Genomic DNA, 27,711 nt, shown 5'->3' on the forward strand with positions numbered 1-27,711 from the left:
CAGGTGCAGAGAAGCCCCATTCAAAATCCACACAGAACTGGTCTCAAGAACTACCTGCTTACTACTTTTTGATAGGTTTGACTTTTGGACCCACTGGGCACTAAAGGAGTGGGATGTCAGTACTTTGTTGTGAGTGCAATTGTCCTGTAAGAAAAATGAGCATTTAAATAGCACTGCAAACATCAGAGCAGACAACTTTTGGATGGGTGCACTTTGGCCATCAATGATTTGCAGCCAAATCCTGCCCTGCAGCTAACTGAACAAAAAAAACCCTCTAACTTTAGTAGGATTTTTGCTTAAATTCCAAGTAAAGAGTATTTTTACTGTGCAAATCTAACTGTAAAGAATTCACTTATCTCAAGTTACAATTAAGTCAAGTATTAAAATAGTGCATTTGTTAAAATCAGTAAAAAATATTGAAATTTTTTTTAAAAAAAATCCTTAGATAACTGCAAAGCAAATGAGGAAAATAATGAAGCTTTGCAGCACAACAGGAAAAAGGAAATGCTTTGGAGATAGGGTCTAGTATGTATACTGTACTTGGCTCACCATGACATCAGTGTAATTATTTTTCCCTAAGGTAAATGTCTTATGTTACAAATTCTTCCTTTGCCAGAGGCCTCAGGCCCCACAGATGTCCAGATAGCAAAGCATTGGAGTTCTCAACACCCAAGAGGTCTGCAGGAGCTCTCTTCCTACCCCACACCTACAGCCCCATCAGTTTCTGCTTTTCTCATCCTGTATTTGTTGTCCCCTTTCACCTGTCAGAGGCACCTCCCCCTTGTGTTTCTCAAGATAGCTGCTGCAGCTTTGAGAGGCAAGGTGTGCCCTTGCAGCAGACCTTTTGCTGGCTTCTAATTCTGATGTAGTCAAGTTTCTCTCCTGTGCTGGGGCCAAATTTCCAAAACATGTCGATTAAGCAAACACTCCCCGCTGAGCAAATACCTGACATTATCTTCAGCCCTACAGTAAGATCCGGTAGAGGAAGGTTCAAATAAACAGAGATTCTTTGGGGATCTCCTAATTAGAAATCCCTTTCTGTGGAGTTCATATGGTACTGCCTGATAAGAGATATTAGATGATCCAGGACCCCTCCCCTCCTTACTCCTTAAGATCAAACACATGGTAACGCATATTAGTTATGGTATTACACAGGAAATAAACCCCATTAAGGGTGATCATCCTACCTCAGCAAACTATATAAAGACATTACATTAGAGTTAAGATTTTAAGTCAGGAGTGACCGTTGAATATACATATTTTAAGCATAACACCTTTTAAAAAAGGTTTTTAAACTTGTTTCCAGCACGAGAGTGGGATTGTCCAAATAAAAAAGCTGTGAAGTATAAACAGCACTATGTTATATAAGGGAGTGAACTGTGAAATCAATTTTAAAGGAAAACTCATAATCTGCTACCTATAGTGTTTACCATTAAGCCACACAGAGTAATGGAAGTAAATGACTGTGTGGTTTTGCTTAATAAAATTAATTACTATTAAGGTTAGATAATTAAGGGTCAGGCTTACAATATGATCTGTTTTAAAAGAACTAGTTAACAGTACTAGTTAAGGCACTTCCATGTATTTCTCTATATTTACTATAGGAAATAGTACCTATATTGAGCCAATGAAACAGCAGCATGTCTTAAAAATAACTGCAGCTTATGTTTCTGTATTATAGAAAAACTATAATGCCTTAATAATATAATAACATTTCTGTATATCATATCAGTGACATACCAGAGCACGTTTGGAAATACACAGACTGAAAGTAGAACCCTCTTCCAAGGAGTGCTTAGGTTAAAACAGCAACTTTCTATACAAATCTTCTATTCATGTGCAACAATTACTCCTCTTAGTGTTAGTCAAAATACAAAGTGGATAGGGTTGTGCAGTTTTTTTCAGATTTTTAAAAGTATAAATGTATTACAACAGAAATTACAATGAAACAAATATATTGAAAATATACTTCAGTTGAGAACACTTAGTAGTACAACATACTTTCAGAACTGACATAATGTACATAACCAACCATTTAAAAGTGCAAAGTAAAGAAACACTTTAGGTTCAATGCATACAATTAATCTTCATTTGGCTTTGTACTGACTTAAGATAACATAATTCTGATTATTTTCATGCTTGTGGTCCTAAACGAGACCAAACTGGTTTTTAAAGGAACGTTTTTCCTTTTAGAGAACTCCTTAGCTGAAGCTTATAATGTGACCCAAGGAAAATCAGTTTTCAAGTGCAGTATTGGTGCACAACATGCAGTTCCTGTGAGCAGAAGATAGGAGTGTTCAAGCTAAAGAGCTGCACAGGCAGTATCAGAAGAGTGAGCTTCCAGATTGAGTTACAACAGAGATTTCCCATTGGCCCCAGCTGACAGTAGGTTTAGGTAATTAATATTCATTTCAGCCAACCATCACTCTTTGTCTTCAGCAGACATCCCAATGGGATACAATGATTTGTCTCATTCATCTTGCCCTTCCTTATACAACTGACAAGCACTAATGGTTATTTCATCAAATAATGCAGTGCAGAATCTCATGCAAGCTACTATGTCATCTGCAGTTTGTTGGTGCTGGTTTCACCTAATGGGAAACTTAAAAAGAACAGGATGTCAATAAGTTATTAAGACACCAAGAGAAAGATACAGATATTTGACACATGATATCTACAAGACTAGACTACAAAGTCTGGGATTCTGGTTTCACAGTCGACATCAAAAGTCCATTGATAAAAAATAAAAATGAGGATTATTCTCTAGGGAAAATCTGAAATGTTGAAATTGGGCACAGAATTGTTCAGTTTGCCAGTACCAGAACGACTGCTCAGAAGGGATTTTGTTGGGTGTCTCTCAGTTTACCCCACGATGTACAAGACACAACACTACAGAAAACTACAGACTTTCTGTATATACTATATAATTTCAAAAGCTGTGGAAGTTGTGGCAGGGATTTAATTGGAAACAACAGGTTTGCCAGTTAGTGGTAAAGCTGAAAGTATGCACGAACAGTTGTTTTCCAAAACCAGGAAAAATAAGACTGGAAAAACCCAGCTGGATCTCTAGTTGACCATAAGCCATCCGATCGCTTCATGCTGCTGTGATTTCAGCACCTTAGAGGAATATTTCCAAATTTTTTATTAAAGGCACAAGTAAATAGACTCTTTAGAGCCCAGTTTTGTCTGGCTCACTTTGAAAAACAGAAGCAGAAAGCAGTGTGACTTTCTGAGAAGCAACAGATACCCTGTACAAACAAAGAGAGCAATAGATTGTGGTCTAATAGAATCGTGCCAGCCAGCACTGAGCAGAAACACTGGGCTGATCCTCTGAGTGCAACTCACCATGCTTATTACCTTGCAGGTCCCCTGACTCATTCATCAAATTCTTGCTTCATGTGTACTTCATTAAAAGCTCTTAATTTAATTTTCACCTGTTTACGCTTTCAACAACTTTCCTTTCACACTGAGGCTGCTCCCATGACATCAAGTGCTAAAATCTTCAGCTTAGTAACAGAAAGATCTTTTCTTACTAATACTTTCAATAACTCACCTTGAATGGCAGGCCTGGTGTGACTCACTGACATTCCTGGGCCCTTAAATGAGTTGAACTCATCTCTCAGGAGAAGAAATAGGACTGTCTTTGTCTGGGCACAACAGATAGAGAATCATTCATCAGGAATCTTTGAAATATGCCTTACTGTTCCCAAAGCAACTGATTTGCCTCCCTTTGCTTCAGCCTTTATCAGAGCAACTTGGTCAAAACTCTTAGAAACTCATACAATAATATCTACAATCAGTTCAGACTCAGCTGCAGAATTATTTTTGGCTCGTAAAGGAGAAAGAGCTGGATTCCCAGTGCCTTCATCCATGATGACTGCAACTGATTTGGCAGCTCTGACCAGACTTTCAAAACTAACCTCTCTGATAACCCCCGAAACCAAATTTTTTCTAGCAAACAAACTAGCAAATTTTGGCTGCCTCTAAATTAGCAGGCTCCAGATTTCGTTGTATAAATCTCTTTGTATGGAAATCTCTTGACCTATTTACATCTTCCTTTCTGACTCAGGTTTCTCTTTGGTGGTTGTGATTAAAAAGGAAGTATGGCAATCATGTTGAATTAAAAGAAATTAAAGCTGTGCACTTTCCCAATTAGGCCTTTTGTGGGGCATCTTTCAACAGGCAGACAGGCCCATCCATCACTTGGAATTGCAGATGCATTTTAAAAGCTTCATTCTCTCTTATAATTTAAAATTTCATAATTAGTTATCATGGGTGTGGTTAGAGTTGCAAAACCTTGTCTCCTTATGGGTGCAGAGCTGGAGCACTGGAATCTACAGCAGAGCAGCTCATTTTGAAAGGCTGGCAGACCCTGAGTTAAACTCCAGAAGGACTATCAGCTTGTGAATAATCACATCTATAAACTGAATTTGAATTGTTAATTATGTCCTCTGATTAGTCCTGTGCCTCAGCTTCTCTCCTCTGCGTTACCTCAAGAGCAACAAATAAATCTAAGTTTTATTTATATGAGTAGAATTTTAGGCATGGTAATATTATGTCCATTTTTAGAAGCCAAAGAGAAAATTCCCTTCTATTTAAAGTGCCCAGAGTATTTGCATTGTCACAGGACATGACATGGGTTTGATGCTGAATGTATAACCGTAGTAATCTTTGTGGCAAACATAGTAACAAAAGAAAGTTGTTTGGAGATTTTTCTATTTTTATTTTAAAAAATAACCAAAACCTTTCTGCTGGAGGACCACATGTAAAACTAGGGTTTCTCTGCACAGAGACCAAGGCTGCTTATTACCTACAGTACACTAGCTATGATGAACAGACCACCATAGTTGTGACAACTGATGTTGCTGCCTCCAGGGTAAAACAAAGGTTTACATATTACACAAGCAATTTAACTGTTTTCTAAACATATTGCCAAGACAGTGGGAGTTGGCAGCCAGCACTGTGTTTTAGGTTTTGGATACTTGGATTAGAAGTGACTTGCTGATTATAGACCTTTTTATTTGTCTTCTACGAATTACAAGCAACCTAGTAACCCAGCAAAGAATCCCTCACAGCACTTAAACTTGTCTTCATGGCTTCCCAAAGATTACATACACAAATCACTCCACAGAAGTGGCGTAAGAGACTTGTGCATAGATAACTGCTTAAGACAATCATCGTGTTCTAACTCTTCAAGACTTCTCCAAAGTGAACTGATTTTAATCCTTTTTGTGCAGTAGTCAGGAAAGAAATAAAAGAGTTTGGGCAAAGATTATCCACAAGAAAGAAACTTTTTTTTTTTTTTTGGGTTCCAGCTGAAACACAATAAAGAACATAATTAACTTCACAATTCTTTGTGTTTTTCATTTGACTGCAGGGAGGAGATGAAAGAGGACTGTTAAGCCTTGCATTCCATCCCAATTACAAGAAAAATGGAAAGCTGTATGTGTCTTATACCACCAACCAAGAACGGTGGGCTATTGGACCTCATGACCACATCCTCAGGGTCGTAGAATACACAGTATCCAGGTATCAGTAGAAGTCTAAACTTTGCCAATTCTGTATTTCTCAGCAACCTTTTTCATTTCACTATTTCCCATGACTAAAAGGAACTGTCATATTTACAATGTGTATTCTTGGGCACTTGCAGAAAAATTATGGCTGATTTGTTTTCAAACAGTAGTTTTGGGATGCTAGTAAGCATATGGTTTATTCTTTTTAAAACTTTTTTTTGTTATTCTGTCATTTTTTAATTATAGCTGTTTCCTACTTATTGTGTATAGGCAGCAAAACATTTCTCTGTAAATGCTGGAAAATTGAAATTTCTCAGAAATAATTGCTGGTTTTCCACCAAGTTACAACATCCACATCTTAAAGGATAATTTGAATGTCTCAAGGGTTTCTTTAGAAAGTGCAATGGCAATGAACTGTGAAAACTGTGTTCATGTCTTTATGTTGCAGGAAAAATCCACACCAGGTTGATCTGAGAACAGCAAGAGTGTTTTTAGAAGTAGCAGAACTCCATCGAAAGCACCTAGGAGGACAGCTTCTCTTTGGCCCAGATGGTTTCCTATACATTTTCCTTGGAGATGGCATGATCACACTAGATGATATGGAGGAGATGGATGGCCTAAGGTGCAAAAACTACCAATGGTTAAATTTCTGTTATTGTTTGGGGGTTTTGCACAGCATTTGGGTTCAGAATCCAAAGTGATCAGCAGTTGTCAGGACAAATCCTATTCCCTCTTTTCTATATGACATAATCATACAATTTTCAGTGCCTGTGTTTAGCAAACTGCTGATTTTCACAAGTCTTACTGCTTAAATACATCTTGTTGTCATGTGCTGTGAAATCATTTAAATACTGGAGCCCTCATCAATAGATGCAATTGTCCTTAAGCACAAGTTAGACTTCTTTTTTTCCAAATTCTTATTCTAGGAACAACACAGCTTTACTGAGCAAACTTTGAAAAAAGTGTCTACGAACACATACCAGAGTCAAGAGCAAAACTTTGCCACTTAGGAGAATGTCTAGAGAAGACAGGAAGCAATCCTACTTTGTTTCCTACACATACAATTTTCTCAACTTGCTTTTCCCCTCTGTTTTGTTATTCTCTGTGAGAGAATATATTCAATTAGAGAATAATTTCAATATTTGTGTTAATTTTGAGGAACTGTGGTGCTGAGCTTTTACAGACCTGAAAGGAGCTGCTATGCCCACAGGCCTCTTTGGCTCAGCAGAACAGCAGGTGCTCCTGCCCTTGACAGTAAGGATATACTTAAAACCAAGACCAAAGAATGATTCTAGAACTTGATTTTAAATTAATGTAAAATAAGAGAAGACTTGAAACAGGTTCATTGTGAAGAATGACATCACCATCATCAAGAAAGGCATCAATTTATTGCATCTTTTCATGTTTGCAAAAAGAGTTTTGATCCTCTTCTACATTCTTGTCCTCCCTCCCTCCATCACAGTCATGAATGTAAGGCATGTCCTGTTTCATGTAACAAGAAAGTTCTGATTCTTTACAACAAAATACCAACACATCCATTCAATTGCTTACTTTTTTTCTTTAATTAATATATCATTAATCTTTGGATTGTCTGGTGACTAGAAATCATTCAATTCAAGAGTAAGATTCAAAGTGTTAGCAAAAAGCCTTATGTAACTACACAGTGATTATAGCCATAGTTACTCTAGAGGAGATACAGCAGAAAAGATTTAACAGCCTGTCTGAAGGCATAAAAAATACTGCTATATGGAAAGCTGCTGGTTTTATCAAGTTGTTTATCAACTGCATGATCAAAGGGATTCTAGCATCCACATAAACAAAACAGCCAAACTGAATCTTTGATAGGTCCTACTACTATTTTTTGGACTTACGTGTACCACAAAACCAATCTCAATGTGATTATTCAGTAAAAGTTGGGTGGTTTATTTTGCTGGTTCACTGTAGTACTATATGGATTAAATCTACCAGTAGAACATTTTTAAAGCAACAATTATTTCACCCTGCAACTTTCTCAGTGATTTCACAGGTTCTGTGTTGCGCCTGGATGTAAATACTGACCTGTGCAATGTCCCCTACTCCATCCCACGGAGCAACCCACATTTCAACAGCACAAACCAACCTCCTGAGATTTTTGCACATGGACTCCACAATCCAGGCCGGTAAGTAGGTTTTAAGTAAACTGAATTACTCTGGAGCAGATACTGTTCTCAGCCAGAAATCTTTTATACAGTCAGGTAACAACATTTTAACAATAAAAGCATTTATAAACTTTTAAAAACTTCCACCCCTCCACCTCCACACATATGTCACAGTTAGAAACCCATGTAATTAGCAAAGAGGAAGCAGAAGAGCACACACAACTATTACAAGTCAAGACTGAACTGACAGAAACAAAGTACAGGATTTTTGGTTTTAATGAATAATAAAATTATTACCTTTCTGAAAGAAGATAACTTAAAGCAGAGAGATGGGGAAGTACAGCTGAGATGGGAATCTTGACTGAGAAAAAAAGGCACGTGGAAAACAAATGAGAACATCTGGTGATATCTAAACAAAAACAAGGAGGAGAACAATGCTTTAACTAAACAACACATAATTCAGCAAATTAGGTGGGTGGTAATACTGAAGTGACGTTTAAAGTCACAGATTGAAAATATTCAGAAAGCCAAGTTGTGCAGATCAGGAGTTGATTCTTGGATTTTTTAACAGTGCAAACTTCCTAGACCATGTCAGTCAACTCATTTCCCTTGGTCAGAGCACTGTTCATTTCAGGTGTTATTGAGCAGAGCACATTTTAGCACTAGGATAAAGCAGTTTTACTGCACAGTGTATAAAAGACAGTGCAGGGATGGGCAAGGTCTTCCATACAAATCCCACACACTTCTCACATGTTTTGGCTCAGTATGAAACAGATCCCTCAGATGAGTAGGCGCCACAAAGAAACAGTAATCCTTCAAAATGTGATGTTTCATACTAATGATAGAGAATTATACATTATGAACTCATCTACCCTGTGGTTTTTCTTATATTTTTGTGTCACAGATGTGCTGTGGACCGCCACCCAACAGATGTAAACATCAATTTAACTATCCTTTGCTCAGATTCAAATGGAAAGAACAGATCTTCAGCAAGAATCTTACAAATAATAAAGGGTAAAGACTATGGTAAGTTCCATCCAGGGTAAAGCTACTGGAAAAAGTCCATTTCTATGCCCATGGAATAATAAATAGAAAGCAGAATAGAACAGGTGAAGGACATGATAGGTAACTTACAGCATAGGCAGAGTAGGTAACCTACAGAAGACAGAACTTATGGGAAAATATTGAACATGCAGATAAAAGATGCAAGATGAAAAATTTAAATGAGTCAACTTTGTTCTTGTTGGTGTAGAATATTATGGGAATAAGATTTAAGAAATATGCCAGTTGGTAGTTTGTCAAGGATCTCACTGTTGCTGCATATAATGTCTCATAAAGAAAAGACTTTAGAATATCAGGAAGTGATGAAAATGTATTCTTAGCCACTCACAAATAACCTTTTAAGATACAGAATAGAAACCACCTCAGGTCCTGTGCATCCTATAATGGAAAAGAGATAGAGAACAACAGACCACACCAAAAGAGGGAAACGACTGAGCTCCCTTTAAATGTTACTAAACTGAAAAACTTAGAAAAATGCACAATGCTACTACTTCATAATAAACAACCAGCTTAGACTAGATTGCAGAAAAGATAAACATATTCAATTAGGGACTTAAAATTTTAAAGTGTTCCAGTTTCTCTCTGAATCAATATGGTTATCAGTCATGATTTTAATGCTTAACTGGTACTCACAAAGATCACTTGCTAGGTCAGGCAAGCTGGGTGACAGTGACCCTGAGCTATCACCTGCCTTGGTTGGCCATTTAGCAGCTTGTAGATTCATGGTGGTAGATAAATGCCAAAGATGTGTAAAGGCATCAAGAACTGATCTATCTTCCTGGAATGGAGCATTTGCTGGTTTTATTCCCTCCCTAGTTCTCCCACCTGTACTGTATTTAAGAGCAAAGCAGCTGTGCTGGCTCGTACAATAATACACAACAGTGTAATGCAATTGTTCTACTTTAGTTATTGCATGTATCTTCTGTGTTCATTTTGTAAAAGCCAAACCAAAGAATAATATTTGGTAAACCACTGCTTCAATGGAATTTTGACTGCATCTTTACTGCAGAGTAAACTAAGCAGTATTGTGTCTGTCCTGAACAGCTTGCCAATGTTAAGACTAGGCTGTGGCTCAATTGCTTCAATAAAAAGAGCTCTTCATCCTTTTCTCCCTGATAAAATTTCACCTCTTAACTCTGAAGAGAGTAGAATAATCTGGGAAATTAATTTATCAAAGATAGGTGGCCATCCAACTGAAAAACAGAATTTCCTATATAAGAAAAAGGTGTACTGGCTGTGGCTTTAATTTAAAATTATGCAGTTAACATGTCAGGTTGAGCCTCCTTTTGCCCTAAGCAGGATTTGATTGACAAATAGCAACATTTGCACTGAAACTTCCTGGAAAACATTATTTGATATGACTAAACTCTGCAGTTTTGTAAAAAAGAAATACCAAAACACTTTGAAAGTGCAACTATAACAGCAGTATAAAATAAATTACCACTAGAAGTTACAGCCAGCAATACTAGTGTTTTATGGGATGTAACACACATACCATGCTCAAAACTGTGATTTTGAAAGAGTTTCCCAAACCATTGAAAGGCTTTGAAAACAAGTGCTGCTGAAAAGCACTGGAATTTCTGCTCTTATATGCTGGAAGGACTTGACAGTGAAAGGGATTTAATTGTATTCCTGAAATTCAGGAGATCCATTCTGCAGACTGTATTGACACGTAAAAGGTAATAGAGGTAATCACATCAACTTCAATGAAAGTCTGACCTAATCCTTATATAATTTTCTTCTCCCAGCCTGTGCACAGGGGAGAAAGCAATTACAGCCTCTCCTATCTAAACCCCTCACCCATTGTTTCACAAACAGCCTTTGTTGTCATTTGCCGAGTTTGGTTTTTTTAGTGTTTCATTTCCAGCAACACATCTTGAATTTTGAGGCACGTTTAACTGGAATCAACCTCTCTTCCTGAGGTAAAAACGTTTTCATAAATGGGAATCAAAATATGAATCTGCATATGATCTAATGCTACGGTAGTTCCTTTTTAGAAAGCGAGCCTTCACTTTTAGAATTCAAACCATTCAGCAGTGGATCCTTGGTTGGGGGATTTGTCTATCGAGGCTGCCAGTCTGAAAGGCTCTATGGAAGTTATGTCTTTGGAGACCGCAATGGGTAAGCTTCTCAGAACTTAAAAATAAAAAGGTATATTGAATTATTGAGCTCTCTGTATAAAGGAACACCAACAGTCTTGTGTCATGTGTCACTTCGCCAGCTTAGCGGTGTGATGACGCAGATTAAACTCTAGATTTGGAAATAAAATAGTATCCTAATGACTAGTGAGATGTGTAACATATCTGATTCTTGGGAAAAAAAGCATCACAGAACTCTTAAGATGTGAGTTCTACAAACACCTACACTCCTCATTTACATTATGATGGGAATAGATGTTAATTGTGGAACTGTTTCCCAAATGGGTGTAACTAGTAAGATATTGAAAACTTTTGTGGTTTATGGAAACATCAGTGATGGAGCAAAATGAATATTTGGTACTAAATGGGCATAGTTTTCCCATGCCAAATAGCTCAGGATTCACAAATGGCTATATGGTGTAGTTTCAGCCCCATTTTGCAATATTTGAGTGACAGGAAGGAAAATACTGTGCTTTTTAAGCATCTGCAAAAAAATAACAAGCAGGAAATCAATAGATGAGGAACTGCACAGATGTATCTGTGGAGCTACCTGCAGCAAGTGTTTACTTGTTTATCTGGACAGTGAAAACTCTCTTCAAAATGTAATATAACAATTTGCTTTATGTGTTTTTGAATGTAGAAATTTTTTAACACTGCAACAGAGTCCTGCAACCAAACAGTGGCAAGAGAAGCCCCTCTGTCTCGGCAACACTGGTTCATGTAGAGGTTTCTTTTCAGGCCCTGTCTTGGGATTTGGTGAAGATGAATCAGGTAAATAGAAAAAAAAACATGTTACTAAATCATAAACCTTATCAGTAATGCCTGCTTAACTATTCAAAACTCTAGTAAGTGTTGAAAAAGAAGAAATCTAAGGCTATCCTTTGCCAATGCTGTCTACACTGCTCTCACCTACACCTTGTAAGAAGAGTGGAGAAGAGACTGGGTTTGGAAGGGGCAAAGGTCCTTACTGCCTCTCACATACTGTGAACAGTGTCACTCACCATGACACAATGTGTCATACACTTGCTTTTCTTCCCAACATTACAGATATAAAGGGCAAAGATATTGCAGAAACAGACCCATCCTCCTCTTCTCCCTTCCTCCCCACTATTTTTTTTAACCAGTTCTATACAATATAAACCAAAAAATGTCCATGATAAAGTGGCATTTACATTTTAGCATCCATATGGGGAAAGTGCTTATTTAAGTTTTTAAATAACATTTCTGTTGTATATTCCAGTGCTGAGTATTTCTTCTGAAATTTTAGATCTCATCTTGCACATACAGCTAGATCACAAAAGTCGTGCATTTGATATGTTAGGAAAGGAGAACTAATTTATTGCATTGGTTTCATTAACAGGTGAGATTTACATATTATCAAGCAGTAAAAGTATGACACAGCCCAACAGTGGAAAACTCTACAAGATCATTGACCCAAAAAGGTAAGCATCACATTTCTCCCTGAGATCAGTCTGTCCTTCAACAGGGTAAAAAGCAAAAGGCAAATGTAGTTCTTTCCTTTAGCTGGAATACACAATACTGATGTTCACTAAGAAGAGAAGCTGTCAGTGCAGGGGGCTTCCTAAAAGCACATGTACCACCAGCAGCAAGCAGAATAGATTCACTGAAAGTAATCACTGTCTTCTAGAAAGTGAATGTCAGAACAACTGAGGTGTAACCAACACCAACTTCTGGAAATTCTTACTCTTCAAAGTTATGCTAAATGCTGCCCACTTTCCCAACCAGATTCACATTCTTTGCACGTTCCACAGAAGTGGAGACATATTTAATGTGGAACAGTGTGGACCAGTACAGGTAAAAGATGTTCCTGTTAGTTCTGAGGGTGAATGACTTGTAGGTACCACAGAGGTTACGTGGCATGAGTGGAAGGCAGATGCTGGAATTGTCCCCAGCTTCCTCACCTGTCACTGCAGTGGGACAGTGCACAAGGGCAGCTGGCTCAAAGGTTGACAATACTGGCTGACAATTCCTACTCTGTATACTGAAAAGGTGCTACAGAAATGATATGACAGTACTAGCTAGTGGACAAGCCATCCCCAGTCAGTTCTAGTCTCATTTCCTCCACTTCAGTTTTGCCATAAGTCATCTCTAAGGGACAAATTGAGCCTTTCCCCAGCATCTCTTCTCTTGTACAGGAGATGCCACCAACAGAGAATACAGGGAACTGAACCCTCAGTGGGTGTGAATTGTCACTGCTTACTAGTTTTCAACACCTTTCCATACCCCTGCACTTACCTGTGTCTCCCTGGGCAGGTTTGGAGCACCAAGGAAGGAAACCTTCTGTCCTTGGATTATGTGCCAAAAATACACTAAATTCTTTAACAGTTCTTAAAGCACTGTTTCCAAAAGACCTATAAATCCCACTCAAATTATTTAGAAGGCACAGAATTAATATGATTGGTTTAATTATTTAGACTAATTTACCAGCTGTAAAATGAGGCTAAAAGAAAACTATCAAACATTTCTTGAGATGTGATCTTTGCAGAGCAACCAGAGCAATGAAAATATTAGGGGATCTGCAAAGCCTGCAGAGTTCCCAACGTGACCCAGGGGCCCCAGCAGCAATAAAAGCAGATGACTAGCAGATACTCACTTTAGCTGCAGAAATACCATTTTCTTCATGATGGATCTTGCTGCTCTATCAGACCAAGTCTGTGGCATGAAAAGGTAACACATCCACCCTGCAAAAGCATCAGAAATGAACACAAAATGGAATGGGCAACAGAAATGGATTTGGTTGTACTAATTACTTTGACCCCATCATACCCTGCAAAAGCAACTGCCTATTTGTTCAGCTTCTGCTTCAGCACATTTCCCCATCAGCATCAGATACAGTGAGGCTTGCATTTTTTGTTTTCCTGTTGACTGTTTAAGAGAAGAGTTTATTTTATTGTCAGAATTTAAATTCTAAAACTTGATATTGGAACAACAAGTGAAATCAATAATAAATTCAAGAAATGGGATTCACGCCGTACTGTAAGTTACAGCAAAGCTTCAGTGGTTTATAATTATACAATCCTAAACCTATAGCAAACAATTTGGAAGCAGATGTTACTGCAGGTTAGTGCAGTCTGTCAGTCAAGGTTATTATGTATGTTTTATTTATGCTTTCTGGTATTAAAAACATTTTTTTTAGGACAAAACTTGCCATTCTTGCCAGGATTGTTTAGTCTGTTGGTGTATGGTTTTAAGTGAATTTTACACCCTAAATCCACTATTAGTATCTAATTACATGGGGCTGCCTTGTTTGACCTCAGCTTTTTGTTCTTGTTACCTCTTCCAGTAGGGTGGTCTTCAGCTGACATACCTGAAAGGCCAGACCTCCCATTGCTGCGCTCACGGTTGGCTGTTTTCATGTATGGAAAGGGGTCAAGACTGTGTTTGGTTACTGGTGAAAGTAACCAGAAAACTAGAAAATACTTCTGTAGATTGGCACACAGCTGAAATGAAACAGACTGTGGCAAAGCAGTCTAGTTTTTGCTCACACTTTTTCAGAAACATGGGGGAGTTTTCATTCGGGCAAGGTTCTGAATTTTGCTGGTTTTCAGTCTCACACCATTGGAGGCTTTTAAGTGAAAGGGAATGAGTTACTTCCACAAAAGAGCACAGCAGCTCCATTTATCATTTCATGCTAATTTCACGTTACACATGTTAACAATTTTAAAATTCCATGACTTTTGCAAGTGTTCACGTTAAGCTCTATCAGCAAAATATCAACTGTTCTTCATATGCTGGTATTTTTGCATGCTAATATCTTGTTGCTCCTTTTAATGTCTTCCTCATAGTATGTGCCACACCAAATACCTTAAATATAGGTGTAACCCTAGCACAGTAGGCTTTCTAGAACACAAAATAAAGATGCCACGGGTGGGCTGTGAGCATCAGGTATAAATAAAGTCATCAAAGTGTTGATTTGTCACGTCTTGGAAGTTCATTACTTACTAACAAAACCCTGTGAGAGGTGGCCCCTGGCAGACTCATCAATCTGCACAGAGAGCCTTCCATGCATGGGGCAGTGAAAAAGACCAAAACTGTCATTCCTTGTGGTAACCCCTTGCTGGAAGTTGATAACTTCATGCAAAAACCAGTCTTCTTCTGCTGGTGATCATGTGTAAGCTGCTGCAAGCTTATGAAATCGTTCTTTTATTCTAAATAATAAATGTTACATGAAGATGCAGGATTTTATTTCTTTTAATCTTTGTAGAAAACTACTGCCTAATCAAGGTTGTTCTCCAGCTTAACCCTGACCCTGATTTCCTTGTCTCAAGTATAGCTTAAGAAAGAAATCTACTACTTGGATATTGCTCACAGCAGAAAAAAATTCAAAAGAAGTGGGCAAGTTAAAACACCAGATCAGAGGATGAGGATAATCCAGGGAACCCCTTGCATTAGTCTTTGGTACTGAGCAATGGGAAAGTCCTATCCTAAAACTATCCTTCCCATGTAATAAAAATGAGGTGTTAAACTGAGGTGATATATGAGAAATTGATAAATGTGGTCAACGCTGATGTTCTTAATCCCTCCATCCTCAAGGCAGTTTGAGACATAGAATTCAAGGAAACTTTCATTCAGCTCCTCCAAATAATTCAGATCATTAACTAAATAGCCTCCTATCAAAAGCACAGGATTAAATAATCCTTCTCTCTCTAAGATTGTTATAATGATACATTAGTACTTGGGAGCTGGTAGACAATGAAATGATAAATCAGACACAGGAAAGTTAAAAATGAATGTAAAAACAAAGTGTGCTGCAAAATACACACAGAATACCTGTTACCAAAATGGAGTACAGTGAAGAGAACAGGCAATAGCATAATTAGCTCTGAGACTGGAGAAGATTTGGGAAACCCTAAGAATTACAAACACCTAAAACCAGTATTAGGTAAATTACTTAAACTAGCATACAAAAGAAGAATTTTTTAAACTAAAACTGTCTCTGAAAAATATCCCCATTCTCTGATGATTATAAAAAAAAATGTTATCATAAGGAAACTTCTTTCCAGGATTAGGAACTCCTGAGGAAATACAAGGAGAAAGAATCACCTACTTCTCAACTAAAAGGTTGGGTTAGTCAGAAGTCCTGAAGATCAGTGCAAATATTAGCACTCCATAAATTGTCTTTGTGACCAAAAAAGAAAACCTTTTCATTTTCTATTTTTCTACTTTCTGCTTGTAATTTTTCTGTCTTGCTTTCTGTTTCTACAAATACATGCTAATATCAAGTAAAAATACCCATAAAAATAACAAGTTAAACAGCAATATAGAAAATATGTATAGGTCCAAATATTGTAGTTAGTTAATAACAGAGAAAGTAGGAGAAAAACCCATTTGAAAAGAAGAAGATTGAGCATGATGAGAGGAGAAAATCTGCACGGGCAGTAATAAAAATGCATATTCAAATAAGAAAGATCTGTTGATAGCTTCATATCAGCTGTAATTTAAACATCATTACCAGTTCTTTGAAAAGCGTAGACAGGGACAGACCAAGAAGTAAGAAAATAAACTTTGGAAGGTTGCAGAACAGCCATAACATGGCTTGGAAAGTCTTCTTTCAAAATACTTATATTATGATTGTTTTTATCAAAAAAAAAATTAAAATAAAAGCCAGCTGTGAAGTTTTAAGTATTTGCCACTGTGGCTACAGTGACTGCAAAGGGGATGAATAGTTCTTTTGCCCAGAATGGCTCACTGGAGTCAGCAGGCTCCACAAAAGAGGGCAGAGCTTAAGCAAGTGTCCTCACACATGTATGAAGATTTCCTCTTCCTCTCCTCATAACACCTTATAGTTCAATATGCTTCATATCAACAGCCAGAATAGCTGCTCTCCATTGGCTTGAAACTTGAACTTGATCCAAACCATCTCACTCCTCTTTCATGCCCCTTATCATCCTTTCCATCATCCCCCTCTGGGATCTCTGCTATCAGAGGGTATTTCCAAACAGGCTCATTTCAAACACTGAGGGACAATACCTAGGTCATAGCCCAGTTTGACATTGGTCAGGCTCTTTACAAAAACTCTGGAGATTGTATTTTCTCGTATGAGTCAGGTGTTTGATGGTAGGATAGAAGAATAGCATTTAGGAAAGCACAGCCCTCCTGAAGACTCTAATTACTCCAGAAGCAAACGATATTGGACTAATGTGCATCAAGAGAACTCAGCTCTGCTGAGCTATAGATACACTCTGAAGCTGCTGCTGGAAACTCTCTGTAGCACGAGCCAATTTTGTTGGTGAATGCTCTCACCAGCCCAGGTGGGCCATATGATTTCTTTCTGTTCAGAAAGTTACTATCCCTTAAGTCATTTGAGGGAATGGAAAGCCAGAATTAATGTCTAATTATGTTTAGTTTAGCCGGAGCATGCAAAATTCTTATCTCATTTACCTACCCACATGCAGTTACTATTCCCAGAAGAGACACTAAAGAGAAATTAGAGCTTTTTGCAAATACCAGTCTAGAGAGTTTCACTTTACAGAAGTACTTCACAAAAACTCCTTTGTAACCACGATGGAAAAACCTAAGGATTTTTTTCAATCACATCACAGCTCACTGACTGTAAAAGTTTTTGTTTTGGTTTGGGAGATTTTTTTTTCCCTTTTTTTTTTTTTTTGTCTTTCTAGCATCAGCTATTAAGGAGTTCTCACTTTTTATCACTTTATAAGGAAAAAAAAAACACAGCTCAGTTTATCTTTTGCTTATTTTCTGGAGCCTGCAGGAAGCCTCTGCCATCCTAAAGAAAGTCATACATAATAGAGCAGCTTTAGCCCAGTAAGCCAGTCTTTCCCAATTCATCAGTCAAAGTGTTATGCAAGTGGCCCCCTAAATTGATAAATTCCCACAGTGCCTGTTGACCCAGCTGCCAAGTGCTCATGCAGCAGGTGTTGTTTTCATGACCACCCTGACAGTAATACAAACTGTTTAGCAGTTGCATTGACCTCTTAGCTATTAACATTGATACAGGCTTCACTAGGGACTAGTTTTCAAACATGACAGAATTTCTTAAGACTAGAGGTCATGAACAAGTATACCATATAAGAATAAATTTGATATGCTGCTGAGTTTAAATCTTAAAAGCCGTGAGTTTTTTCCACATTATTCCCATGTAGTAAATCTGGAGACAAGTAACGAGCTTTTGGCATCTCTCCCAGGACCAAAGGTACAGGTTTTAATTTTAGAAGCTGTACCTGAAGAGATGCTATATTCATTCTGTGGCAAGCAGTAAATTTTGTCCATGACAAGCAGTGAAACAAATTTATTTTTTCTTGACTTTTTTTCCCTTATAAAGGAAGAAAATCAAACAACTAATGCACAAATTTTGGTGATACACTTAAGCACCATTCTAATACCTAATATCTTGTGGGCAGTTAATTGAAGCATAACATTCTTTCCATATATTTTGCACCACAATCAGGATTTCTACAGCTGTGTCTGTTCAAATTTGAACATCCAGGAATTTTATCTGATTTTTTTTTCTCACTTTAGTGCAGAGATTTTTGATATCGTGTCAAAGGCACGATGGATGAATTGTTTTCTGCTCAGTACCATTGTATTACTCTGGATTTGGCCCTCCATTTGCATTGATTTATGTATGTCTGAGTTACAGGCTGGTGCATGTAGCAGCTAAATCACTCTGTGCATTTAGTGGAACTGTGATGAGCTGCACTAAAGAAAGCATGAAAACCTAAGCAGTTCCAGGATGAGTTTTAATCTGTTAAAGCAGCTTAGACTTTTATATGCCTCTACACTAACAGTAGAGGCTTCTTTCTTATACTAGCTCCAGTAATGCAGCAAAAATGACTTTACACATGGTAGAGCCAAGAATTCCCAGCTCAGTGCACACGTCAGCGAGGGGACCCCACCAGGGCCCCAGCCCCCAGTACAGCTTCTCCTCCATGTTCCATACATTTCGAGTTGTTATACAGTTTCATGAAAGCCTGTTTTAACAAGCAAGATATACTGTACTCTGCTGTATATATGAACAGCTCTTTAAGATAACTAGAATTGTACAGACCATATAAATAGTCATTATCAGCTACATTTTTGGCTGACTTTCTGCGGGCCAAATAGTGCTTACTGTAAGAGTAATCAAGCTGAACCCTTTAGAGTTTTATAGATGGAGGGAGACAAGGAAAAAAAATTCTCTGCAGCCCACAGTGTGGCTCCATCTATTCCCTTCCATTTTCCACGTCAGGAGACAGAGCGAAGCACTCGTTCTATAAACAAAATCATTGCCTTGTCTAAGTGCTGGGAAGAGCGAGTCCCGACAGTCAGTTTCAAGACTTGTGTTATCTTTGTGAGATTCACTTCAGTTTGTGCTAAGCCTGAAAATTTGCACCCCTTTAAAGCCTGGAGAGTGCCAAGTGTAAGCATGGTGGGGCAGAGACTCTCTCCTGCTGCCTGTTGGTTCAAAGCGAGCGTGTGGCTTTTCCCACAGCACGACTAAGGGAAACCAGGAATTCTTCTCACACACAAGGAGGATTCTGCTGCAGCTGCATTTGTATTCCTCTTCTCCTAAGGCACTCTGCCAACCAGAATTTTTTCCATCTTTGTTTCTACTCCACCCCACCATTAATAAATATTATCCGAGGCTGATGAGTGCAAGTTATTGATTGATGGTAGAATAAAAGGCAAGGTTATATTCACAAGTACTAAGAGCACTAGAAAACTTTAAATCATAAAAGGGACCAGCCATGCTTGCCTGCATAGAAAAAAAAAAGTATTATTCCTGCCTCCCTAATTAAATATAAATATAAAAAGAATCATATATTCCAGCACTATCACAGATAAATACATTTATTAATAAAATAAATCAATATCTTCACAAATAAAATATCTCTGTGACTTACAAAGTCATTCTCTGCTAAAGATATGTCACTGGAGCTCTTTTCCAAGAGGTGCTCCAGGACCCTGAGGTTATGCTTTCTGCTGAACACAGTAAACAGCTAAACACTTGTGTTTGAGCAAGAAAAAGAGTAGACTCCCATTTAAAGTAACTTGAAAGAAATGGGCTTTAGCAGAGACAAGTGAAGAAATAATGTTGCCTCCTATGTAGCTGGTTAGAAAGATAAAGCCTCAAATTTTGATTTAGTTTTTTTCCCAGAGGTAGGAATTAGAAGACAGATCCTTATACTTTAATTCTGAATGCATCTCCACTGAAAATAATGTAATTTTATAGAACTGCTTCCAAAACAGCATTGCCTGTGAATCTTGCATATATTTTTTAAGTGCAGGAACTTTCTTAAGTAGATCATATGTAATGCAGTCCTTACTACAGAACTGGAATTCCTCACAGGTCAAGAAAACCCACCCCGACTTTATATTTAAAAGACAGCTGTGGAAATATGTAAACACAAAAAACCCAAAGAGTTTCAAATATGCTGCACAAAAGGTGTCAAAACATGTTTCAAAGCCCTTAAACAGTACAGGCCCTTAAGTCCCTTTCTCAGAGGTGCTTTAGAAATCAGAACTTGGTGCTGCACCAAAGACGCAGCGACACTTTCCTTCTGTCCTGAACATCTTTAAGGAACCAGTTCTTCTGTATGGGTGTTTAAATAACCACGGTAGCAATTGGGACTGAAGAGAGAAAGTGCTGTGGTGAAACAAACCAGTGAGCCTGTCCTCTGTGACTCTGTTTCAAAGAAAAAGGCCAGAACCCCTGTAATGTACCAGTAACAAGCTGCGTGCCAAAATGGGAGGGGAAACGTAAGCCCAGTCACCCAGTCAGGGACTTCTATGACATTAGGTACAAGTGCTTATTTTTCTTAAAAATTATTTTTACCCTATTTAATATTACTTTGAATGACCCCATTGTGCATAGAAATGTATTTTTTAAATCTTACAACAAAATTTTATTTTCTTTAGCTTAATATTTTTTTTCCCCTTGATATTTCTTCTGATGTTGAAATGGGAAATAAGAACATCCAATTTTCCTCCTCTTTTTTTCTGTCACTGCTTTCCCCACTTCCATCATACCCCTTCTTTCTCGGACTGCAAAGACTATCCTTTTCTCCACACAGGAGTATCAATCTAGGATTTTAATCATAATCAGTGTAGGAGTTGCTATTCCAGCTATTTGTATACAACTGAGGGTTTAATACTGATGTCAGTAAAATGAACAATGTTATTTTTTATTCTATATCTCATACAATTTTGTTTATATTTGTTTGGATTCTAGCTGGACACTTAGCTAAGGTTTCTCTGAGCTCTCCACAAAACCATTAAAATCTTTGTCCTACAAATTTCAGGCATAGTCATGTATAGCAATAGTTGAAATTATTTCTCTGAGAATGAGTGATTTTGTATTTGTCACTAATTCCCATTCAATTACTTGCTTAGATCTCTTGGGAGATCCTGATATTCTTTTCCAAACTTATTCCTGTGCAATCACACCCACAGCAGAGACAAAACATGGCACCTCTACTGGGAACCTGCAGCCTTGTGATGATCCTATCAGTCTCTAGCTGCTGAACTCAGACAGCAAATAAAATAAGTGGACAGTGTGATGATATACAGCTAAATTAAATTTTTTTTTAAAAAAAGGGCATTTGGAAGTTGTATCAACAGTTAGGGCACATTTAAGTTAAAACATTTCAGTGCTTTACACACTTAACACTACAGAAGGAACTTTACAGTTCCTTTTTGGTTAAGGAAATTTTATTTTGGAAGTAAAAAAAGGCCACTGGACATCTGAAATATTTTGTAGAGAATGGCATAAAAAACTGCATTACATAAGACTTGACACAAACAAGCCCAACAAGATAATGGTATCAGAAATACCTTAAGTCAGCTGAACTCGAATTTCCTTCATGGATACATTTCACAGAATCACCCACAGAATGGCTGAGGCTGGGGGGGGGGTCCCGGGGGGGCCCTGGCCCAAGCCCCTGCTCAAACAGGGCCACCTACAGCCAGTGACCCAGGACCTTGTCCAGACAGCTTCTCAATACCTCCAAGGATGGAGACTCCACAATCTCTTTGGGCAACCTTGCCAGTGCTCAGTCACTTTCATAGTGAGAAAGTCTTTCCTGATGTCAGATGCTTAATCCAAACATGATTTCATGAAAATGTGGAAATAAAAATTCTGCAATGTCAAACTGAATTTGTAGACAGAGGTAATACTTTCATAAAGTTATTATGCATGTCATGATGTGTGACATGAAACCTGCTGTTCAGATTACTCTTCCCCAGCACACAATCAGAAACATAAATCAGCTAGAAAAGCAAAAAGCCACCAGCAGATCCTGCACTGAATTATGTGGCTATTTGTGCTCTCTGAAGAAAAGCCACACAACCAGTAGAATTTAACTTGTCTAATAATGATATTATCCAGAGATACATGCTGTCTGCAATAAGCTCTTCAGCAAGCTGGTTTGGCCAGGTTCAAGCTTCAAGAATGCTCAAGGACTATTATTTAATCTTGCAGATGTCTGAAGGCAGTTACATGAAAAAATAGTAAATCAGACTCTATTTTGCTGTAATGTAACATATCACCTCTATGTTTATTGGTGTTTGTGAGAAAAACAAACAAAAAGCCATTCCTTTAGAAGACAGATTTCTCCCATTGAAAATGCCACACAAGAGAATCAGGCCTTTAACAAAAACCTGAAATTTTTCTCCTTGACCCCAACTTCTAACTATCTGCTTGTTTCGTATATTTTTCCTCAGGCCTCTAGTCCCTGAAGAATGCAAAAGAACAGCTCAGTCTGCACAGATCCTGACATCTGAGTGCTCAAGGCATTGTCGGAACGGGCACTGCACTCCCACAGGGAAATGCTGCTGTAACCAAGGCTGGGAAGGAGAGTTCTGCAGAACTGGTTTGTATATAGATTCATAGCAACACATGAAAAAAGCAGTGATGCCATAATTCGCTTTTGATTCTTTGCTAAGAGAGATTTTCAGTGTATGTCATTGATCCTCAGTTCTAACACAGCATTAAAGAAATACTGACCTCGTTACTTGGAGGAGAGCAGTCAGGCTTTAGATGAGTGCAACAGTTAAAGCATCTAATGCAGTGTGAAGCATTACAGAATGCAATTAATAGCATAAATATGACAGAGAACAGTATTCTTATTTTTTCACCAAGACTGTAAAATGAAAGGAAATGTAACCAATACCCATTCCATGTTTGGACACTCAGCTTCTGCCTGCAGTATTATCATTGTCAGTGTCAAATGGAAGAACCTCGTCAGTAAAAATGAAAAATCAGACCTGCAGGTCACTGGTGCAGATTTTGCACTGTGCTAATTTAATGCAAATGTTTTAGTTTTGGTACATTCTTACTTTTGATGCTAAAAAAAAGCGAGTTTGACCAGATGCCCATACAAAGACATCAGGTTAATGTAATGGCAATAGAACTCAAAAGAGGAAGAGAATGGTGGAGCCAGACAAAGCCAGGATCACATGATGTTCCAGGGATAATTCAGGTGGCAAGGGCACTCAGAAGAGACTTGCTGAAGGACAGCCAGCTATGAGGTCCTTGTAGCCTGGAGCATGAAATTCAGCAGCCTCTGGGCTTTTAGCAATGAGCAGGAGTGACTTAATTTGGAATGAAATGGAATGAATGAAATCATTAATGACACATCTTACTGGCAAGACTCATGAGCTGACCATCGTGCAACAGAAGCAGGTTGGAGAAATGGGTGAGGAGATCTGGCCAAATAGCTCAAGTTCAGTTGTCCTCCCTTGTCTAACAGCCTGGAGTGTGAAATTCAGCAGCCAGGGTTTTTAGCAATGAGCAGGAGTGACTTAATTTGGAATGAAATGGAATGAATGAAATCATTAATGATACATCTTACTGGCAAGACTCATGAGCTGACCATCACGCAACAGAAGCAGGTTGGAGAAATGGGTGAGGAGATCTGGCCAAATAGCTCAAGTTCAGTTGTCCTCCCTTGTCCAACAGAGATTTCTTACATGTAGAGAATGAGACCCATTCTTACAGCCCTTGTCCAAGCAGAACTTCAAGTAAAACATGTCTCCAGTGTGAACATAAATGGGTCTTGAATAGTCTGTTTCATTTAAAAGACAGCAGCTCTGTGACAGACAATCTGATAGATGCAACATAAAAGAAAGAACAGAAAATATGTAGACTAGGAAACTTTCTTCCCTGTGTCCCACACAGCACTTAACAGAGATGTTCTAGGTTGGGCCTCAAGCTACTATTATAATTTCAATAAGAAAAATTACCTTATGAGGCACCAGTTTCCTCCTAGTGTAATTAAGAAACCAATGAATAAAATCAAGAAACCTAGTTTTATATAGTGTATTATAACTCTATGTAAATCAGTATTATAGCTTTATTGTAGTAAGTGACATTAAACAGCAAAATGTCTGCAAAAAGAAAGAGACAATTACATTTATCACAGCACTGTGACTCTGCCCCAGATGAGAATACTTCTGCAGCTAAAGTTACTGGTTGATAGTTTGGCTAACACTGCCTACAACCTTTTGGTGTCAAATGGTAAGAGATTTGGAGCCTCAGGTCTTTTGAGAGGGGTCTTCTACACACTCCAAAATCAAGCACAAAGAGAGGAATTGGACGTTTTCAAAAATCTGCTGTTAGAGTTTTCACAGTCTGTCCTGGGTGACGCCCTCTCAGACATACAAATTACTTCATCCCCCTAAAATTCTAAAACTTGAAAAATAGGGGTTCAAATCCTCTGACATTTTGTCCTTTCGGTTTTGTTTTTAATTGATATGCTTTATCACTCTAAGTTTAGAAATGCTGTTTTTGATGCACACTGTGTCTTTTCAGTTTGTGATGTTCTCAGCAAATTAGAAACCCGGTGTTTTTTTACCCACAGCAAAATGTGACCCAGCCTGTCGACATGGAGGTGTCTGTGTAAGGCCTAATAAATGCTTGTGTAAAAAAGGCTATCTCGGCCCCCAGTGTGAACAAGTGGATAGAAACATCCGAAGAGTGACAAGGGCAGGTATTCTTGATCAGATCCTAGACATGACATCCTATTTGCTGGATCTAACCAGCTATATTGTATAGTTTCTGGGACTGTTTGGAAACTACACTTTCAACGGGCATTTGTTTTGAATCCTGTCGTGTTTAAAAGACTGTGACCCCGCGACAAATACCGGCGATTTGATTTACTTTATTAATTTAAGTATAATATCCACAAACGTGCAGACAAATTCTCTGTGTGTGTGTGTGAACCCTCCCGACGTCCAACACGTGCACAGGCACACGCGCACGCACTATCACAACACACGGTTCTAGAGCTAGTGGAATTTTTTTTTTTTTTTTTAATATTTATTTCTTCATGAGAAATAGTTTACAGAGTAATTCCACTGTAAGCCACGTTTTTGTCCAAGGACTTTTGTGACACCCCAGAAATCTCGTGTCTGTACCTATCTGATCAGAGGGATAAGAGAGCGGTTTCCAAACGTCGCTGTATAAACTGCTGGACTTAATGAAATCCAGTTGTCACGGTTTCTAAGGTGAACTGAGCTACGTCGTGAGACAATATTTCAGAACTCCTTCCTGCATTCCTATCTAGGCAATCCATTGTAAGACTGTAACCTTCACCTTCATCCATGTAACTCTATTACAGAATGTTACGCATTTCTTTATCTAGCATAGATGCAGAAATCTGGTTATCGCAGCTTAATATCGAGATTGTTTCAAGTGTTTAATAATTAAATTATATTCGCATATTTCAAAACCAGTCATCCTAGAAGGTCTGCTTTTTATCATGTATTTTATTTAACGATGGGCACTGGGTTCATGTTACATATTTATATTATTTTATTTTATTTTTATAATATAGACATCACCTAGATGAGACAGCTTTACCATGTCCTGTAAAATGCTAAAGTTACATTTTTCAACCAACTTAATTGGAAAAACGGGGAAAGAGAGAGCAAACAAACACACTCTTTAAGGTGTTGTGGATCTAAGCTAGAAATGTATCCTTGTGTCAGCCTGTGTTCATTCACGACGGATGAAACAAACAACCGCCAACCAATGGTAATAAAATTCCAGCACATGTTAAAAGTGTCCATAAAGAGATTTTTACTGTACCAGGACAGGCCAGACTGTGCACGAGCAGACTGCTGCTGATTTCACGCTGAACGGGACGTCCCTGGACAAGAGCTCTCACGTGAGCACGTGTTGGCTGTGTAAGGTGGCACTTGTACCAAACGCGGTTCTCAGTGTAAATGTTTCCTTGAAGAGCTAACAGCAAATTGAGTCTTTGTAAATGTATCAATAAATACGGTGTACATGCTGTAGTCAGGTTTTCTAAAGTATTGGTAGTCTAATTAGATGTCTCTTCAGTAGCTGGTGCTCTCTCAGCTCTAGCTCTAGGGCGTTATTGGCAGTTTCTTTGCTCACTACTTAATGACTGTCAGATCTCCTTTGCACTACCTGGCTTTTATAAAACCTTGCCTATGAAAAGAAAGCAGAGTAGCCCCAGTGTGCACATCCTATGGTTTACTATTTACAGCACTTGAGGCAATAAGATCTAGAAGACTTTAGCCACATTATTCCCCAGCAGCAAAATTACCTCTCCAGAGCGGTGACTTGCAACGACCTTTCCTTAGAGAACGTTGTCCTTTCCCAAGTATTAAATCTGAAAGCACAGCCTGACTGATACTTGCACTTCTCCACCTTAGGCATTCCAGCCCAGAGGAACAGAAAACTACATTTGCCTTCCATATATGTTTGCCTGGGTTTCAAGTGACCTCACGCCAAATGGAAATGGGTTGAGAAATCTTGGTTAAGTGCTGGGTGAACAATGGTCTGCATTAAAAAGTGCATGCATAATTTTGCACAATGTAGATTCGACTGACAGTCCATTGAAAGACGTCTTGGGATTAAATGAGCATGAAGACCAAATTGCCCTCTCACCCCAGAAAAGGGTGGTCCCTTATAGTCACACGAACACTTCATTGGCTAAGCAGTGTGACCAATCTTAAAATGAACCCTGCGGTAGCATCTGTAGGTTAATAGCAGCTCTTTGTCTCCCCTGCTTTCTGCCTTTAGTCTTTCCCCTGAATTCCATCACAAAAAGTTTTACAATTAAAAAATGTCCTGACAACCATTTTTGTAAATTGACCTTAGCATCTAATCTTTCCTTATTCAACGTGGGTGACAAAAATGTGAACTTCTCATGAATGAGCCAGCTGTCTGAATCTGTCAGATAGCACAGTTTTATTACACTCTTCATAATCAGCAAAGCAGGAGTCTCGCTGAAGTATTTTAGCAACATCTAAATATCTGGCAGAGATAACATCTTTAACACTTTCTTTAATGAAATATATTTTAAAATAAACCCAACGTTAACTCCACTGTGACACGTTATTTTCAACAGCCAGCTGGGGAGATGGGATAGTTCTTTTCTCACTACTTAGTTTCTGTAGACTTAAAGAAATACAATACCTAAATTGAAGATCCACAGTAATATATACACCATATCACGTAGAGAAGTGATAATGATCTGAGAGTTTTTATGTTAATAATAACCATAAATTTACTTCACTTCTGAAATCAGAACATAAAACTCCAGTAAAAGCTAAGAAGTAAATCCAGGGCTCATGTAAATCAATGGTAAAAAACTCACATCAGCTGTGCTGCACCCAGAAAATCATTTTCAAAATTTAAGCAAAATACTTCACTGTATTTCATTAAAAAAAGAATTTCTGTTTGAGTCATTCCATCATAACTTCAAAATTAAGGAGTAATCTAAGTGAAGATTAGAGGCAGAGGGAGCTAGTTTGTGGAAAATGTTTTGCTTTGTTTTTAAATCATCTTTTTTATCCTGTGAAAGCAAGCATCTGCACTAAGCCCACATGGGTACGTAGGAAGTCCCAGTGGAAAAGAAGTATTCTCAA

The 27,711-nt window shown here is 38.2% G+C and overlaps 1 protein-coding gene across 1 annotated transcript in view; it reads left to right on the forward strand.

Annotated features, from left to right (window-relative positions):
* The window catches only part of HHIP (hedgehog interacting protein), a 66,395-nt gene extending 40,578 nt beyond the window's left edge, over window positions 1–25,817 (forward strand). Inside the window, exons 5-13 of the mRNA XM_008936650.1 lie at window positions 5,378–5,529; window positions 5,962–6,135; window positions 7,529–7,672; window positions 8,556–8,677; window positions 10,711–10,834; window positions 11,492–11,622; window positions 12,212–12,293; window positions 22,534–22,682; window positions 24,672–25,817. Of these exons, the coding sequence (XP_008934898.1) occupies window positions 5,378–5,529; window positions 5,962–6,135; window positions 7,529–7,672; window positions 8,556–8,677; window positions 10,711–10,834; window positions 11,492–11,622; window positions 12,212–12,293; window positions 22,534–22,682; window positions 24,672–24,865 (1,272 nt within the window). The 3' untranslated portion in view covers window positions 24,866–25,817. The remainder of the gene's footprint in view (window positions 1–5,377; window positions 5,530–5,961; window positions 6,136–7,528; window positions 7,673–8,555; window positions 8,678–10,710; window positions 10,835–11,491; window positions 11,623–12,211; window positions 12,294–22,533; window positions 22,683–24,671) is intronic.
* Window positions 25,818–27,711: the final 1,894 nt, after the last annotated feature.

This window comes from Merops nubicus, unplaced genomic scaffold (assembly GCF_000691845.1).
Source record: "Merops nubicus isolate BGI_N331 unplaced genomic scaffold, ASM69184v1 scaffold7950, whole genome shotgun sequence".
NCBI classification, from domain to species: domain Eukaryota; kingdom Metazoa; phylum Chordata; class Aves; order Coraciiformes; family Meropidae; genus Merops; species Merops nubicus.